We start from the raw sequence: 14,841 nt of genomic DNA, 5'->3' as shown, positions 1-14,841 counted from the left end.
TGGATCTGTGGATCAGACTGATAAGAGAACCTGTGTGTGTGTGTTATACAGACAGTATAATGCGCGTTTTGCCCTGGTCACTGATTAGAGCCCCAGGCTACAACACACCAGCTGCTTGTGTCATAGATGATAGCTTCTGAGTCTCTTTCTCTTATTTTTTTTTTCTGTTAGTCTTTTTCTGCCTCTTATTTCCTGCCATATTTTTTTTCCTTTTTCTGTTCCTTTGGTCTCTTTCTCTCATTCTCTTTTAATCTTGTTTTGTATTTTTCTCTCATTCTTGGCCTCCCACTCTTGTCCCCATCGTGCTTTCCGTCATTTTTCTCTTCTTCTTCCCTTATTTTTTAACATTTTTTCCACATTCTGCTAAATCTCTCGCATATTCTCCATTTTCTGTCATATTGCATTTTCCCTCTCTTTTTCCTTTTTGGGTTTCTCTCTTTCTCGCTTTCATTCCTCCCATATGTTTCTTTTCTGTTTTTTGGGGTTTTTTGCTCTCTCTCTCTCTCTCTCTCTCTCTCTCTCTCTCTCTCTCTCTCTCTCTCTCTCTCAGCATGTGTGTGTGTCTCTTTCTCTGCCTGTTTCTCACAACTACTAATATTACATTTTTCATTCTTTCTCTCATCTCTCTCTTGCTCTGCCGTACTTTCCCATCTCTCTCTCTCTCTCTCTCTCTCTCTCTCTCTCTCTCTCTCTCTCTCTCTCTCTCTCTAATTGACTGTTCTGTACTGAACTCTGTTATTTATGTGCTGCTTGTGGATCGATCCGAGGGAAAGTCCGTTATAATCGTTCTGTTCTGTGTCTACGGTCATATCCATGATATTTAATAACAGGTTATGAAGATGTTAAATGGCATGTTGTAAAAGCTGTAGTTATAAATACAGTCGGGAAGCAGGCCGCAGGGTTTCAGGGGAAATCTGAGCTAATACAGAGGCTTCAGCTCAAGCGATGCTTCACTTTACGTGTGCAGTATTTGATGAGTGGAGACATATTTCGTGTCTGATGTCGTACACTGTAGCTATGAGGCTAATGAAGTCAATGGAAATCAACACCACACAAATTAGCATGGTGCTAACTATCATAGTGTTATATAAAACAGACACATGTATTGCTTCAAATTTATATTCACATAGAAAGTGGGGCAGAGGCACACAAATGTAACAGCTGCACCATTAAAGGAGGTCTGGGGGCACAAAAATGTACTTGGTGTGTTGGAATGAAAATTTGCAGGGGTATTATTATTTTGATCCAACTTCAGAGACATGGGATTGTATATTTGCGTGTGTGTGTGTGTGTGTGTGTGTTTGTTTTCAAGACATTTATATTTCGCAAAACATTGAATATTTTTCATGTCAATTGCGTAAATCATTGTGGGGAACTTTAACAGAGCACAAACAGATTGAAAATTGTGCATGTGTGTGTGTGTGTGTATTTGTGTGTATGTATGTGGGTGTTTGCCTGTGTGTGTTTTCCCTTAGTCACTCACATTTTTGGGATGAATTAAAATCCTTCAAATAAACAGGCGTCATATAATAAACAGCTGTGATTATAAGTGGGATACATGAGGCAACACTCTTCTTGCAACTATGAATGAGTCACTCTGTAGTATGAATCTGTAGTACACTGTTTATAACAATGCAATAGAGCAGTGGCTCTTAAATCTAATTTCATTTTTGACTCCGCCCCTGACTACATAATCTTTCGTATAGGAACAGTATAAGCAGACATGTCTAGCCTGTTGAATTCTTTAAAAAAAATGTTTTAATATTTCATAAAAATGTTTAATAGATTCAGAAAATCATTTCACAACCCCTCTCATTTTTTGGGTGACTCATCAAGGTGTTGCACCACTTGGTTTGGGAACCACTGCAGTACCCCTTTTCTACTTTCACCCATTGGCCATTTTATTAGAAACACATCTTTTGGCTTTTGTTATTGTAAAAAAATAGCATGCTTTCACTCACTGGCCACGTTTACAGTGACGTTACTTCAGAATTATTGCTAAATTGTTGCTTCTCTCCTGTTTAGCCACTATGAAGAAGAGTGTGGGCAGGGCTTGGCCAGTGGATCGGCCAGGGGGGACTTTCGGAGGTAATGGACAGAATGCAACCAGCTTGGATGGAGTCAGCTTCTCTGAGGGAGAGTTACTGCTGCAGGTAGAAACACATACACACTGTGTATAAACACACAGACACACACAACCTTATGCAAATCTTGTTTATTCTCTATAGAAAACAATGAAATTGGGTTCTTTCAGTTACCTAATGCCAAGAGTCTGCCAGAGGGGTGTAAATTGACTCTGGTTCTTGTTCAGAGGGTGGGGTTTAAAGTCTCTCTTGTTGACTATTGAACAGATTTTGTCCCTGCGTGATTTTCCTCATCTGAGCAGTGTTTAGATCCCCACAGTAAACAATATTACATTACAGCTTCACAACTACTAATATTACATACACTCTCTCCTATCTCTCTCTCTCTCTCTCTCTCTCTCTCTCTCTCTCTCTCTCTCTCTATTATCCCTTGTTGATGGTTTCTTTTCCTGACTGCTGTTTTTTTTACAACTGCTCTTTGTTGTCATGTTCAACACCTTAACAAAGGCCTGACTAATTACAGACACACACACACACTCACTCACTCATTCACTGACTCAAACACACACACACACACACACATCACATACACAAGCACACATCACGTAAACATATATATATTTCTGTAAACTGTGATTATATGCCATGTTAATGGAATCATAAAATAGAAGTGTTTATTTCCATGTGTGTATGTGTTTTTTTTTCTTTTCAGGCTCTGAATGGCTTTGTCATGGTTATAACAGCTGAAGGTTATGTGTTCTACTCTTCATCCTCTATTCAGGACTACCTGGGCTTTCATCAGGTAACCCACACACACATACACTATACACCCAAAAGTTTGCAGACACCCTCTAATATTAGTGAATTCAGCTACTTTGAGGTTCACTCATTGTGCACATGTAGTAAAGAAAAGCAGGAAACAAAATTGGAAAGTCTGGGGCATTTAAGGTCATCATGCTCCAAGCTTGTGGCTTAGAAGAGGCATATACAGCCCCTTGGATTTGGCTTGGGAGCGGCTGAACTGTGTTCACTGGAGTGAATGGACATTATCCAATCTTTTTGGGATGAGTCACAGTGGTGTTTGTGAGATAGAAGCAACCATTTAATATAACTGCCCTTTTTATCTGGCTAGGTGATATCACATCTTCACAAAATCCTTCTCACAAGAGTAGGAGGGAGAATTCATATCCCTTATTTCTGAAGTAATGTTGAACTAGCAGGTGTCTACATACTGGTCACATTGTGTATAATAATATAATAAGCCTGAGAAATCTTGTTAATCTAAGGATTGATTCAAACAGCACTATTTAAAAATAACGCTAACTGGTGTACATAGACTTCCATTGCCTGTTAGCCACATTAGCCTTTTACAGTTTGTTTGTTATTATATTATTTGTACTTCATAGAAACCTTTAAGACTATTTTAAGCTTCGGATGCTTCAGCGGTTGTTTACAAAAGCTCAAACATGCTCAGATTCAGACACGGAACTTGAACTTCCATGCTCCTCCAAGGATGATGTTTTCAAAGAGTGAACCTGAAAGACCTGTATTGAGGTGGGGGGGGGGAGAGAGAGAGAGAGAGAGAGAGAGAGAGAGAGAGAGAGAGAGAGAGAGAGAGAGAGAAAGTGAAGAGGGAAGTTTAATGAGACTTGTAAGACTTCTCTGTTGTTTATATAAAGTGTTTACTGTCAGGGAAAGGCATGAAGAGGGATTCACACACCTGGCTCAGGTGTGCTGGCAAATGGAACAAAAAATGTGGAGCTGGCAACCAGCATGCAATAAAAATGTGGCTCAGCGATGGGCACTTTAAAGGAGAAATAAAACCTTTGTACAATCAAAAATTAGCAAACATTTATAAAAAAGGATTATTTAGGTTTTTAAAAAATTTTCTATGAATGTGAGATGAGGAGTCAAACTGTTTTGTATACTCAGAATGAACAAATTTATACTCCATAGAACGGGTCCCCTAAAATAATTATTGATAACTAGAACATAGTCGGAATTACATTTTTTATACTGTAGTTTGACTGGAACCATTGAAAACTTGGTATTATATTCTGGATATGGTTCTATCATTTGTATAAGACTAAGCCATGATCGCTCAGTGCTAATTGTGTACATAAGCTTCATGTTGTCTACTCTACACTACTCTGGAGTGTAAAACTAGAGAAGCACAGCTCCAGACACATACTTTTGTATGGTTTCACTTTGTTGTGTGTGTGTGTGTTCATGCGTATTGCAACAATCCAGTCTGACTTGCTCTCTCTCCTGTCAATTATACAAGTTTACATAGCTGTGTGTGTGTGTGTGTGTGTGTGTGTGTGTTTGTGTGTGTATGTGTGTGTGTGTGTGTGTCTACGTGCGCACATATGTGTGTGCATGTGTAAAACAAAAGTCAAAAACACTTTTAAAAAATGTGTTACCTGTCAATGAAGAGGACAGTGAGCCATAGTCACCCTGGCCTGCCTCTAGGCGGCGACAATGTACTAGTTATAATTTAAAATCTAATAAATTGTTTTGCTGGGTGTATTATTTGTTATATTTCTGATGTGAGAACGTGTATGTGTCTGTGTCTGTGTATGCATGTGTCTGTATGTTCTTCACCTAGTCTGACGTGGTCCATCAGAGTGTGTTTGAGCTGATTCACACAGATGACCGAGATATGTTCCGGAGGCAGCTGCACTTTGCACTGAACCCGGCACAGTGTGAACGCTTGGAGGAAACAGAGGGTGAGTGCGCACACTGCTTTCACAAAGTCTGGCTCAAATAAGGACCAAAATGTCATTTCCCTATCAAGAAACTGCAAAGAATTCCATGAATTATTCATTGTTATTACTTTTTTTCCAAAGTGTATCTTACATGAGGCGAAGAATCTTAATTTATAAATAAATAAATCAATATAATGAATATTTAATACAGAAACTAGGATGATACATCCAGGACACTAGGTGGCAGTATAGCAGCTGTTTCATAACATGTAGAAAATGAGTGATTAGCTTATCCTAAAAGCAAGCTGGGCAAGTGAAAAACAACAAACCATATCAAAACATTGTCAATACAGCCAGCAAAGGTGTCTGTACAAGCACAATGCATTATTTTTGACAAACGCCTTATTTTACTTTTGCCTTTTGTAGTTATAGTGTAGTTTTGCTGTTATTTGATTCATGTTTTGGTGTAGGGTCAGAGACATTTTATACCTGTGTAATCCCAGTGTAAGCTCTTGATGTGATATAAGTGCAGTTTTAGAATTTTTAGGATCATATCTACTTTTACTCTTTTCCAATTGGGTTATTATTTTACTATATTTTCCAGTTTTATTACATTTTACTTAAGACACATTTGGCCCAAATTTGGTGTGGGTTTAGTCCAGTTTAGTGCAGTTTTAATCCAGTGTAAGGGCTAGTTCTGTGCTAATGCAGTTGTAGCATTTATTGAGGATCATAACTCAGAATTGTTTCAGACTTGTTGAATTTCTCTTTATTTGTTTTTAGCAGGTGTAATTTAGTTTTATAGCAACATTAGTGCTGACTTTGTTTCAGGATTTGTTTGGTTTTAACCCAGTTAGCCCTGTTTTAGTGCTGTTTTAAACCAGGTTTAATGTAGACCTAGCTCAGTTGTTGTAGTAGAGTTTTAAACAGTTTTAGTGCCGTTGTAGCTGTTTGAGTATGTTGCCTCTCTCGCCATGTTGGATAGTGTGCCAAGCGCCTGCCTGTCATTACGGAACCTGGCAGGAATGTTTGCGGAGGGCCGGGCGGCTGTATGTTGGCTTTGAGTCTGGATTTGGCGTCCCATTGAGGCAAATAAATCACAGCGTTGTGCAAATGGAGAGCAAGCTGATCCGGCGCTGAGTCACCAGCCATTACTTCATCATTATCATTGGCCTTGTTTTTCTTCTACTCTCAGTGCGTGTGTGTGTGTGTGTGTGTGCGCTCATGTGTATATTTCTAAATGTATTTATAAATGTAAATGTGTTTCTCCAGCCCTCCAGAACAGCAGCGAAATCACCACCAACATCGTCAACTACAACCCCAAGCAGCTGCCACCTGAAAACTCCTCTTTTCTTGAGCGGAGCTTCTGCTGCCGCTTCCGCTGCCTTCTCGACAACTCCTCTGGCTTTCTGGTGAATTTTTTGCAAATTATTCATATTTACTTTCAAATATATGAGATCATTGTTCACTGTGCAGAATGCTCATAACATACAAAACAATTATACAAAGATACACGGGCTCATGTAATGATAGGAGTCTTGCACATGGACTCCTACTAATAGAGCATGGTCCTAGTGTGCAGTGTGGAGAGCAGCAGTGTTATCCACAAAGTGTAAGTAGCTCGGTTTCCATTAAAACTGTTCACAAATATTATGCGCAATAAAGAAATATCGGCAGAAAAAAATACAAAATGAACCATGTTTCCATTCACTGCACTTTTGGGAATGAACTCTGAGTGGATTTTTGCTTTGATAACAATACTTTTTACACCCGATTATATCAAAAACTCACTTTATATTAAAAAATCTTTATTTGATATTTATTTGTTGGGACGTCTTTGTGGTTTCTGTTGTGTGGAACTTGTTCTTAATGTTTTTAGAGGGCAGTAAATAAATGTTGTGTGGTCTCTGGCTTTTGCTCAGTGCTGTATGTGTACAGTAATCTACACATGCTCTAATATAAGCATGGAGTGTGTACAGAGTCTGATCTATTTTGGATAAAAATAAGACCTTCACACCAGCAGTGGTGGAGCCAGACAATTTTCTAAGGGGTGACCAGACTGAGACTATTACTCACACAGGGATGGCACAGAAAATGATAATTTTTTTTTTTTCTATGTGCAGTTGCTGTGGCTCTAATAGTGTTTCTTTAACACTCACTCATTTACTGATCCGGGCATTGAGTACAGCGCCACCATCTGTTTCTTCTGGGAACTACCTGTTTGAGTTGTGCTGTTAAATAGCGTCCCTACAGAAATGGTCCCGCAAAACAGTGGCCGGGAAAGCGGTTTGTGGAGGGCTGTTGGCCGAAGATTAATTTATGGTGGCCCCTGGCTCTGCCCCTGCACAACAGGTCCGATGCATTTTTTTTTTAAACGCTCTATAATCAGAAAGAAGAAGAAATGGTTTCCTTTCCATCACCGCATTCTACAGAAAAGAAAACATGGGGAGTTCCAGCACCTCATTTAAGCTCTAAAGTAAAGTAAAGTAAAGTAAAAATAATTTTTATATTCAACGTGTTGCTTGTTCTAAAAGCTTTTGTGTTACGAAAGAAGCTGTCCTGCCGCCATCTTGATGCTCATTTGTTTGATCAGCAGTCTTGACAACAGAGCTGTAATTGGTCATTCATATTTTAACACATCTGAATATATTGTAGTTTTTGGTTTCAGACTCAGTGGCCTATGCCTTTTTTCTGGTCTGTAAAAGTCTGGCTTGGTTTCAATAAGCATTTAGCATGCTTTGGTTTAGTTTTAGTGTCATTTTAATACAGATTTACAGTACTTTTTGGACACTAAGTGCTGAGAATTGTGTAAGTAGTAGTGCTGGGCGATATGAGCGCATATCAAAATCACGATTGATTGTACATTTTAATAAGATTATGATTAATGAACAATTAATTTGTTTTTGTATTTTTGACCCTCATATTTTAGTGATGAGGCTTGTACTGTAAATATGCCCCAGTGTTAAAGCTGGGATATTTTTTCTAATGTTGCTGGGTGCTTGTTCCTCTTTTGTTTTTGAGCACCGTTTATATATATGGTGTCTGATTGTGCTCTGGTCACGGAAATGTTTATTTCTCAACGTTTACATTTGACTCCTTTTTGTTCAGTGTCGTCTTAATTGTAGTCAAAACAGAGCACGTCCAAACCACAGACGCAGTGTTTTTCTTTGGTTCGAACTGCTCGAGTCGCTTGTTCGTCCTCAGCATTTAGGTTGCTTCTATGGGGCAGAATCATGTGACTATAGCTTGGTAGCGTGGTTTTAAAGGGACAGTACATTAACACATAATGTGGACATAATAGAATAAAAATAATCGATATATTCGATATAGACAATATTATGTTTATTAGAAGTTCTGATAAGTCCCAGTTCTCTTGTGGTTTCACAGGCATTTGGCCCAGAGTTATTAGGGTTGTTCTGCAATTTAGCCAGATATAAAGCCGTTTCATAATTAGTGCAGTTTCAACTTATGTTCAGTATTATAATGTTCTCAGCATAATAGAGGCATCTCCCTGTCCCACCATATTAAAATATAATCACAAAACTTGAATTTTATATACATTTTGAGTCTGTTATCTAACAAATCATCAACACATGGAACTAAAATTTAAAAATAAATATACAAATAAATCCAGTTTGATTTTGCATCCATTCAAATTGCCACTGACAGTAAGTCAAAACTGGTTATGTGCAGTTCCACACGAAAGCTTTGGGTTTTGTCTTTGTTTTTCCACATTTCACAAATAATAGCAAAGATTTGAGAAATGCACTATATGTCCAAAACTTTGTCGATGGTCCAAGGGCAGCATGCACAATGTCAAGAGTATGCCAAACGGGTATTAACCCACCAGCACTGGGCTCTCAAGCAGTGGAACTCTGTTCTCTGGAGTCCAGACCTATACATAACTAATCATACACCATCAGTGCCCTTCATTTCGGAAGAAAAACTGGGAAACATTAGGTTTTCGCCTCATTAAACATGTTCCTCTGCTGTTTTTCATAGGCTCTGAACTTCCAGGGCCGTCTGAAATATCTTCATGGTCAGAATAAAGTGACTGAGGACGGGACAATGGCCCACCCCCAGCTGGCTTTGTTTGTGATAGCCACACCACTCCAGCCACCTTCTATCCTGGAGATCCGCAGCAAAACCCTCATCTTCCAGACAAAACACAAACTAGACTTCACCCCTTTGGGCATAGACACCAGGTTAAAACTCACACACGCACACATACATTTACCCTTAGTACTTCACAAACATACCCACAGTAACATACACACACGTTGACCCAGACTGATCACTACAGGTTTTCTGGAATTGTTACAGAATTTTGCCATACATAACAAGTATAAAAACAATAAGAAGTGCAGTTCTGCAGCACACAGAGTCATTAGTGTGTATGTCTGTGTACTCTTGAGTAATGTGTTTGTGTGTGTTACAGGGGTAAAGTCCTGTTGGGTTACACTGAGATAGAGCTGTGTATGAGAGGCTCTGGTTACCAGTTCATCCATGCTGCTGACATGATGTACTGTGCTGACAATCACCTGAGGAGTAAGTTACACCAAACACAGACACAAACACACACACACACCATTCTTCAAAATTTTATATATAAACTCCAGCCCACTCTGGAGATCCTAAATACAAACCCTCTACATTCACTATGTGGGTTTTTATATATTTATGATATTGTGTCCGACATTATCAGTATCAGAGTTGGGCAATTAATCGAAAACTAATCAAAGTCAATATTCAGAACTTCTAATCAACATAATCCTGTCTATATCAATTATTTTTATTCTGTTATGTCTCCATTATGTGTTCGTGTACTGTCCCTTTAAAACCATGCTACCAAGCTGTAGTCATGTGTTTCTGCCACATGGAAGCAACCTAAACTCGGAGGCCGAACGAGCTACTCAAGCAGTTCATACCAAAGAAAAACACAGCGTCAGAGATTTGGACGTGCTGTGTTTTCACCAGAGCACAATCGCACACCAAATATAAACGGCGCTCAAAAAGCAAGAGAGGAACAAGCTCCCAGCAACATTAGAAAAAATATTTACAGTACAAGCCTCGTCACTGAACTATGCAGGTCAAAAATACAAAAACAAAATAATTCTTCATTAATCGTAATCGTGGTAAAATGAATCATGATACTGATGTGTGCCCATCACTAATCAGTAGTTAATAAAACTACATGTTAATTTATATTTTAATTTTTCTGATTTTCTGATCTCTCTTTCTCTCTCGCAGTGATGAAGACGGGCGAAAGTGGATTCACAGTTTTTCGGCTCCTGTCCAAAGCTGGAATATGGATTTGGGTGCAGGCGAGCGCCAGACTGGTTTATAAAGGTGGACGTCCGGATTTTATTGTGGTGCGGCAGAGAGCCCTAAGGTGAGCATTTCAAATTAACATTCACTGAAAGATTTTTGGGGGCATATTGGTTTATGGAATGGCCTTCTGAGCAGTGCCGATTCTATAAAGTGTCCTTGGGTGCTTTAAATAAATAAATATTGTGGTATTGTTGTACTGGACCTATCCAAAATGTTCAGAATATCATTTTAGCTACCTAAACATCTAAAATTATAGATGTTTTATTCATAGATCTGCAATTAACATTTCTTCTGTCTGTGTCTCAGTAATGAGGAAGGTGAGGAGCATCTTAGTCAGAGGAAGCTGCAGTTGCCCTTCAGTTATGCCACCGGAGAAGCTGTTCTTTACGAAACCGGCCCTTCTCTGGATATGGCCGAAATGGCCAATCAGGGCAAAGGAGGCAAGCTCCAAAAACTCCCTGCGATGGCCCCCAGTTCCCTGCTGAGCTCTATGCTGAAGCAGGACCAGTCCATCTATCATCCCAGCAATGACCCCAACTCCCAGTTCTGCCTGGAGAAGGCCTTCAGTGACAGCCATGCCTTACTCAACGTCCCCGGGAATACCTGGCAACCTGTCAGCAGTGGGACTGAAGGGAACTCTTCTGCGGTGAAAGAAGAAGCCACAGTTCGGGAGATGATGGACAGTTTGCAGCAGATCATTGGGGACAGCAGATTGTGTGGCACTGTGGAAGAGCTGCCCATGGACCAGGAGGAGCTGAAAGAGTGGGAAAATGCCCTCCTGCAGATGAACAACATAACCAACGAGGCTGAGATGCCCGTCGAGCTTAACGACATCCTGGCCAATGATATCTTCTCTTACGTGGAGGATATGCTGTTCAAGGAGAACAGCGCTGGAATGTCTGAAAGTCTGCCCGAATGCTTGTCCGAGCTGCAACTGCAGGGAGATTTTGAGGTCCAAAATGATCAGGGACTCAATGCTCTATTAGGTGGTCAAGAGGCTCCGAAAACAGCAAGTCCAGGCAGGGGGATGATGAAGCTGACTCACATCAGCCCAAAGACCCATCTCCCGGTTGCAGATGCATTTGTGGACTCGCTGGGATTCTCAGACGTGAAGATGACCAGCTGCAGCAATCTAATGGGATTCGAGTCTTCACCTGCTGGACAACAGAACCCTGCGAGGCTTGCGCCGCAAAATGACCTAGTGCAGAGGTCTCAGGCACCAATCCAAGCAGGAAACCTGGTGTATCCCAACAGTGTGGCATTACCCAAACTTCAGAGCCATGGGCAGCCTATGGGCTTCCATAACCAGTTGAATCAGAGCACTCAGTGGGTGCCCAGTAATGAGAGTCTCCCACCAAATATTTCTCTACCCCAAGAAGCCCCGTTAAATCCTGCCCCAGGTGTGTGCCTGCAAGGACAGTTTTCCATCAGCACTCAGAACGTGGTGAATCAGATCAATCCGACACTCCCCACATGGCAGCCTCCGCTACCTTCTGTTCAGCAGGGGATCTCAAACATTCCCAACATGGTCAGCCTACACAATATTCTGAACGTTCCGAATGTAACAAATGTCCCGAACAGCCATCACCACATTCATTGTGGACAGCCGAACAATGTCCAGCAAGACCCGCTCGCCCAGTTGATGATGCAGTCCAACTTTGGCTCCCAGCCTTCTGCTGGTACAGGATACAGCCAGCAGGGGGCGCTCATACAGCCTTCTGCAAATGCACTGTATGGCCAACAGGAGGAGCTGATGCATCATGCTGCTAAAACCTACAACCAAACGGCTGCTAATACTGTCTACAACCAGCAGGGGAATCTAATGCAACCTTCTGCGAATGCAACATACAGCCAGCGGGTGACTTTAATGGACAGTTCCACTCCAGCACCAGCCAGCAGCTGCATGTTCGAGAGGGTTGCCCAGGCCACTGTTAACAACAGTGCAGAATGCTACAATGCAGAACCCATGATGTCCTCCTGCCAGAAAACAAAAGCCTTCCTAAACCAGACACCACAACAAAGTACATGTTTCTACCCAGGTGGACTGGGGGACAACAGCATGGTTGTACCAGCGGAGACAAACGGCATCAACACAAACACCATCCCATGCCTCCTGCTGGGGCAGGATGCCATGCTCCAGCAGCAGCAGCAGTTCCTCACATGTAACGGACAGAAACAGGTAATGCATTTGTACACAGCAGGCTGGGGTTTGCTTCCCTGCTTGGGTAGGATCACCACCCTATGCCAATACGTGTTCTTGGGCAAGACTCCTAAATGTTTGTTCATAGTTAACACAGACACAGATGCCCCAAGGGGGCCCGTAGTGACACACATGCATCTTGGCCAGAGAATATGTTGCAGGGAGTATGAAAAAGTGTTCCACTGTGGACATTTCAGATTGAGCAAAATGTTTGAACTGTTTTTATGGAGGTGGTGCAGCAGGTAGTGTCACTTTAACACAGCTCCAGGGATCTGGGGGTAGGGGTTTGAGTCCCGGTCCAGGTGACTGTCTGTGAGGAGTTTGGTGTGTTCTCCCCGTGTCCGCGTGGGTTTCCTCCCACAATCCAAAAACACACGTTGGTAGGTGGATTGGCGACTCTGAAGTGTCTGTGAGTGAATGTGTGAGTGTGTGTCGCCCTGCTAAGGACTGGTGCCCTCTGTAGGGTGTGTTTACCACCTTGCACCCAGTGATTCCGGGTAGGTTCTGGACCTACCCTGACCCTGAACTGGAAAAAGAGGTTACAGACAATGAATTAATGTTTTTATGGATATTTGTCAATAAAATATTGGTATATTACACTAATAAAAGCACGAATATATTAGGCATATTAAAACAGCTGCAAACGTTCTTTAGATATTTTCCTTGACAATCATTGACATCTTTATAATTTTATGAGGGCATATACCCAATTGTGCAACTCTTGGTGTATTAATAAATTAAATAGGTTTGTTTTTACTGTATTATTGACAGTGAAGCAGCTTTTTTCGGTCGCTACGTCATCGAAGGCTGTTTGCAATGTGAAAGACCCTTTGTGTACAGCCTAGAAATGCAGACTACATTTGGCACAATTTTGAGGATGCAACTGACGTATCCTTTGTGGCCTCAGTTACCCACAATTCTCTGGGCAAATACATCGCAAACTGACTGCAGATTTCGAATGTGTCCATTTAAAATACCATTTTAAAAACATGTTATCTTCCAGGAAAATGTTAATACGCAAATACTTTATTATGAAACTTTTTTTTTAACTTAATTTAAGTCGAGTTAGTGCTTTTGTATGTGCATTTGTGTGAGCTAATTTCCTAAGAAGGGATCTCCATAGGACGTCCTTACCGAGGACACATCCTACTGTTTCTACTGTGCTGACAAGAGCAGCTTCCAGCAGCACTACAGCGCCTCCCTCAGCTTCGGTGTAGAATTTTATGCAGTCACCAGGCAACAGTGACTTGAGAAGTATGAACATGAAGCAGTGCAGTCCGTGTGCGTCATGGCACACGCAGTGCCACGTCTGCATCCACGTTTACTATGAACCAGACTCAAATCTACATTTGCTCTCCACTGTACTTGGTTAAAACGGGTTAAACAAAGTCGTATGTAGTCTTCAGAAAATAGTAGTTAGTGGTGGTGAAAGGAATCCAACGTCTGAGTCAACGTCTGAATGCAATCATTTTTATTTATTTATTTATTTATTTATTTAAATGTTCTAATTGTGTTAACTGTGTTTCCCACAGATGACAAACCATCCCATAAAGGAGAACGGAACTTTTCATCTAGGAACCTCCTGCTATTCTGGCAACAACCAAAACAACAATTTTTAGGAGGAAAAAAGGAAAAAACAAAAAGCCGTCCAATGCCGCCACTGATGCCTACAGACTTTCAATCGCAGCACTTTTCCGAGAGTGGAGGAGAAGTGGACGCTGTGCTTTATCAAGTCCAGACTCTTTCTGTTATTATTTGTTTGTTTATTTGTTTGTTTTATTGCAGCTGAAAAACATACGAAAGACTGGAAACAGTAGTGTTCTGTCTGACAGACTACCGGCCAAGCCCCGCTTTACTGCTTCAACACACTCCCTTTCTCACCTCCTCCTTCACTCGGTCGGCCATTTGTTAACTCCCTGTTTGGCAGCAAAAAGAAACCCACCATGATTTTTTCATGCATTTCTTTCTGCTTATGGTTTTATTTTGTCATTTATTTTGTCATTCATTCCTATGGAAAAGCAAGTGAGGCATTGAATGGTGAAGAATGTCAGCAGTGTGTGTGTGTGTGTGTGTGTGTGTGTGTGTGTGTGTGTGTGTGTGTGTGTGTGTGTGTGAGAGAGAGAGAGAGAGAGAGAGTGTGTTTTGTGGCAGAGAGAGGCCCACCCAGACCTCAGTTATGAAGTATGCAGTTGAAAAGGTTTAGGACCTTTCATTGCAGGGATAAGATTCTGGGGAAAGCCATTTAAGACGCGCACTTTTTGTTTCTTATGTGCGTCATTAGTTTTGTTTTGTTTTTTTCTATTTATTTAGAAACCTTAAGTCTCCAAAAGGGAAAAGGCTATCACTGTAGTTGAGAGCCCTTGTGCGCTCCCTTTAATTCACTCCTTATGCACTTAAGGTGAAATATGCACCTGTTTAATAAAAAACAAAACAAAAAAAAAACAACGAAACATAACCAATCATTCAATGACATAGCAGTATAGCTCCAAATATGTAATATGCAGTTATGTTTAACATA

The 14,841-nt window shown here is 40.9% G+C and overlaps 1 protein-coding gene across 1 annotated transcript in view; it reads left to right on the top strand.

The window, feature by feature from the left end:
* The window catches only part of LOC136676592 (aryl hydrocarbon receptor-like), a 70,230-nt gene extending 55,865 nt beyond the window's left edge, over positions 1 to 14,365 (top strand). Inside the window, exons 3-11 of the mRNA XM_066653694.1 lie at positions 2,026 to 2,153; positions 2,797 to 2,886; positions 4,693 to 4,813; positions 6,065 to 6,204; positions 8,795 to 8,997; positions 9,231 to 9,340; positions 10,043 to 10,184; positions 10,430 to 12,302; positions 13,856 to 14,365. Of these exons, the coding sequence (XP_066509791.1) occupies positions 2,026 to 2,153; positions 2,797 to 2,886; positions 4,693 to 4,813; positions 6,065 to 6,204; positions 8,795 to 8,997; positions 9,231 to 9,340; positions 10,043 to 10,184; positions 10,430 to 12,302; positions 13,856 to 13,942 (2,894 nt within the window). The 3' untranslated portion in view covers positions 13,943 to 14,365. The remainder of the gene's footprint in view (positions 1 to 2,025; positions 2,154 to 2,796; positions 2,887 to 4,692; positions 4,814 to 6,064; positions 6,205 to 8,794; positions 8,998 to 9,230; positions 9,341 to 10,042; positions 10,185 to 10,429; positions 12,303 to 13,855) is intronic.
* Positions 14,366 to 14,841: the final 476 nt, after the last annotated feature.

This window comes from Hoplias malabaricus, chromosome X2 (genome assembly GCF_029633855.1).
Source record: "Hoplias malabaricus isolate fHopMal1 chromosome X2, fHopMal1.hap1, whole genome shotgun sequence".
Taxonomy (NCBI): Eukaryota; Metazoa; Chordata; class Actinopteri; order Characiformes; family Erythrinidae; genus Hoplias; species Hoplias malabaricus.
Note: the sequence above shows the minus strand (reverse complement) of the source record. Positions and strands in the feature narration are given on the sequence as shown.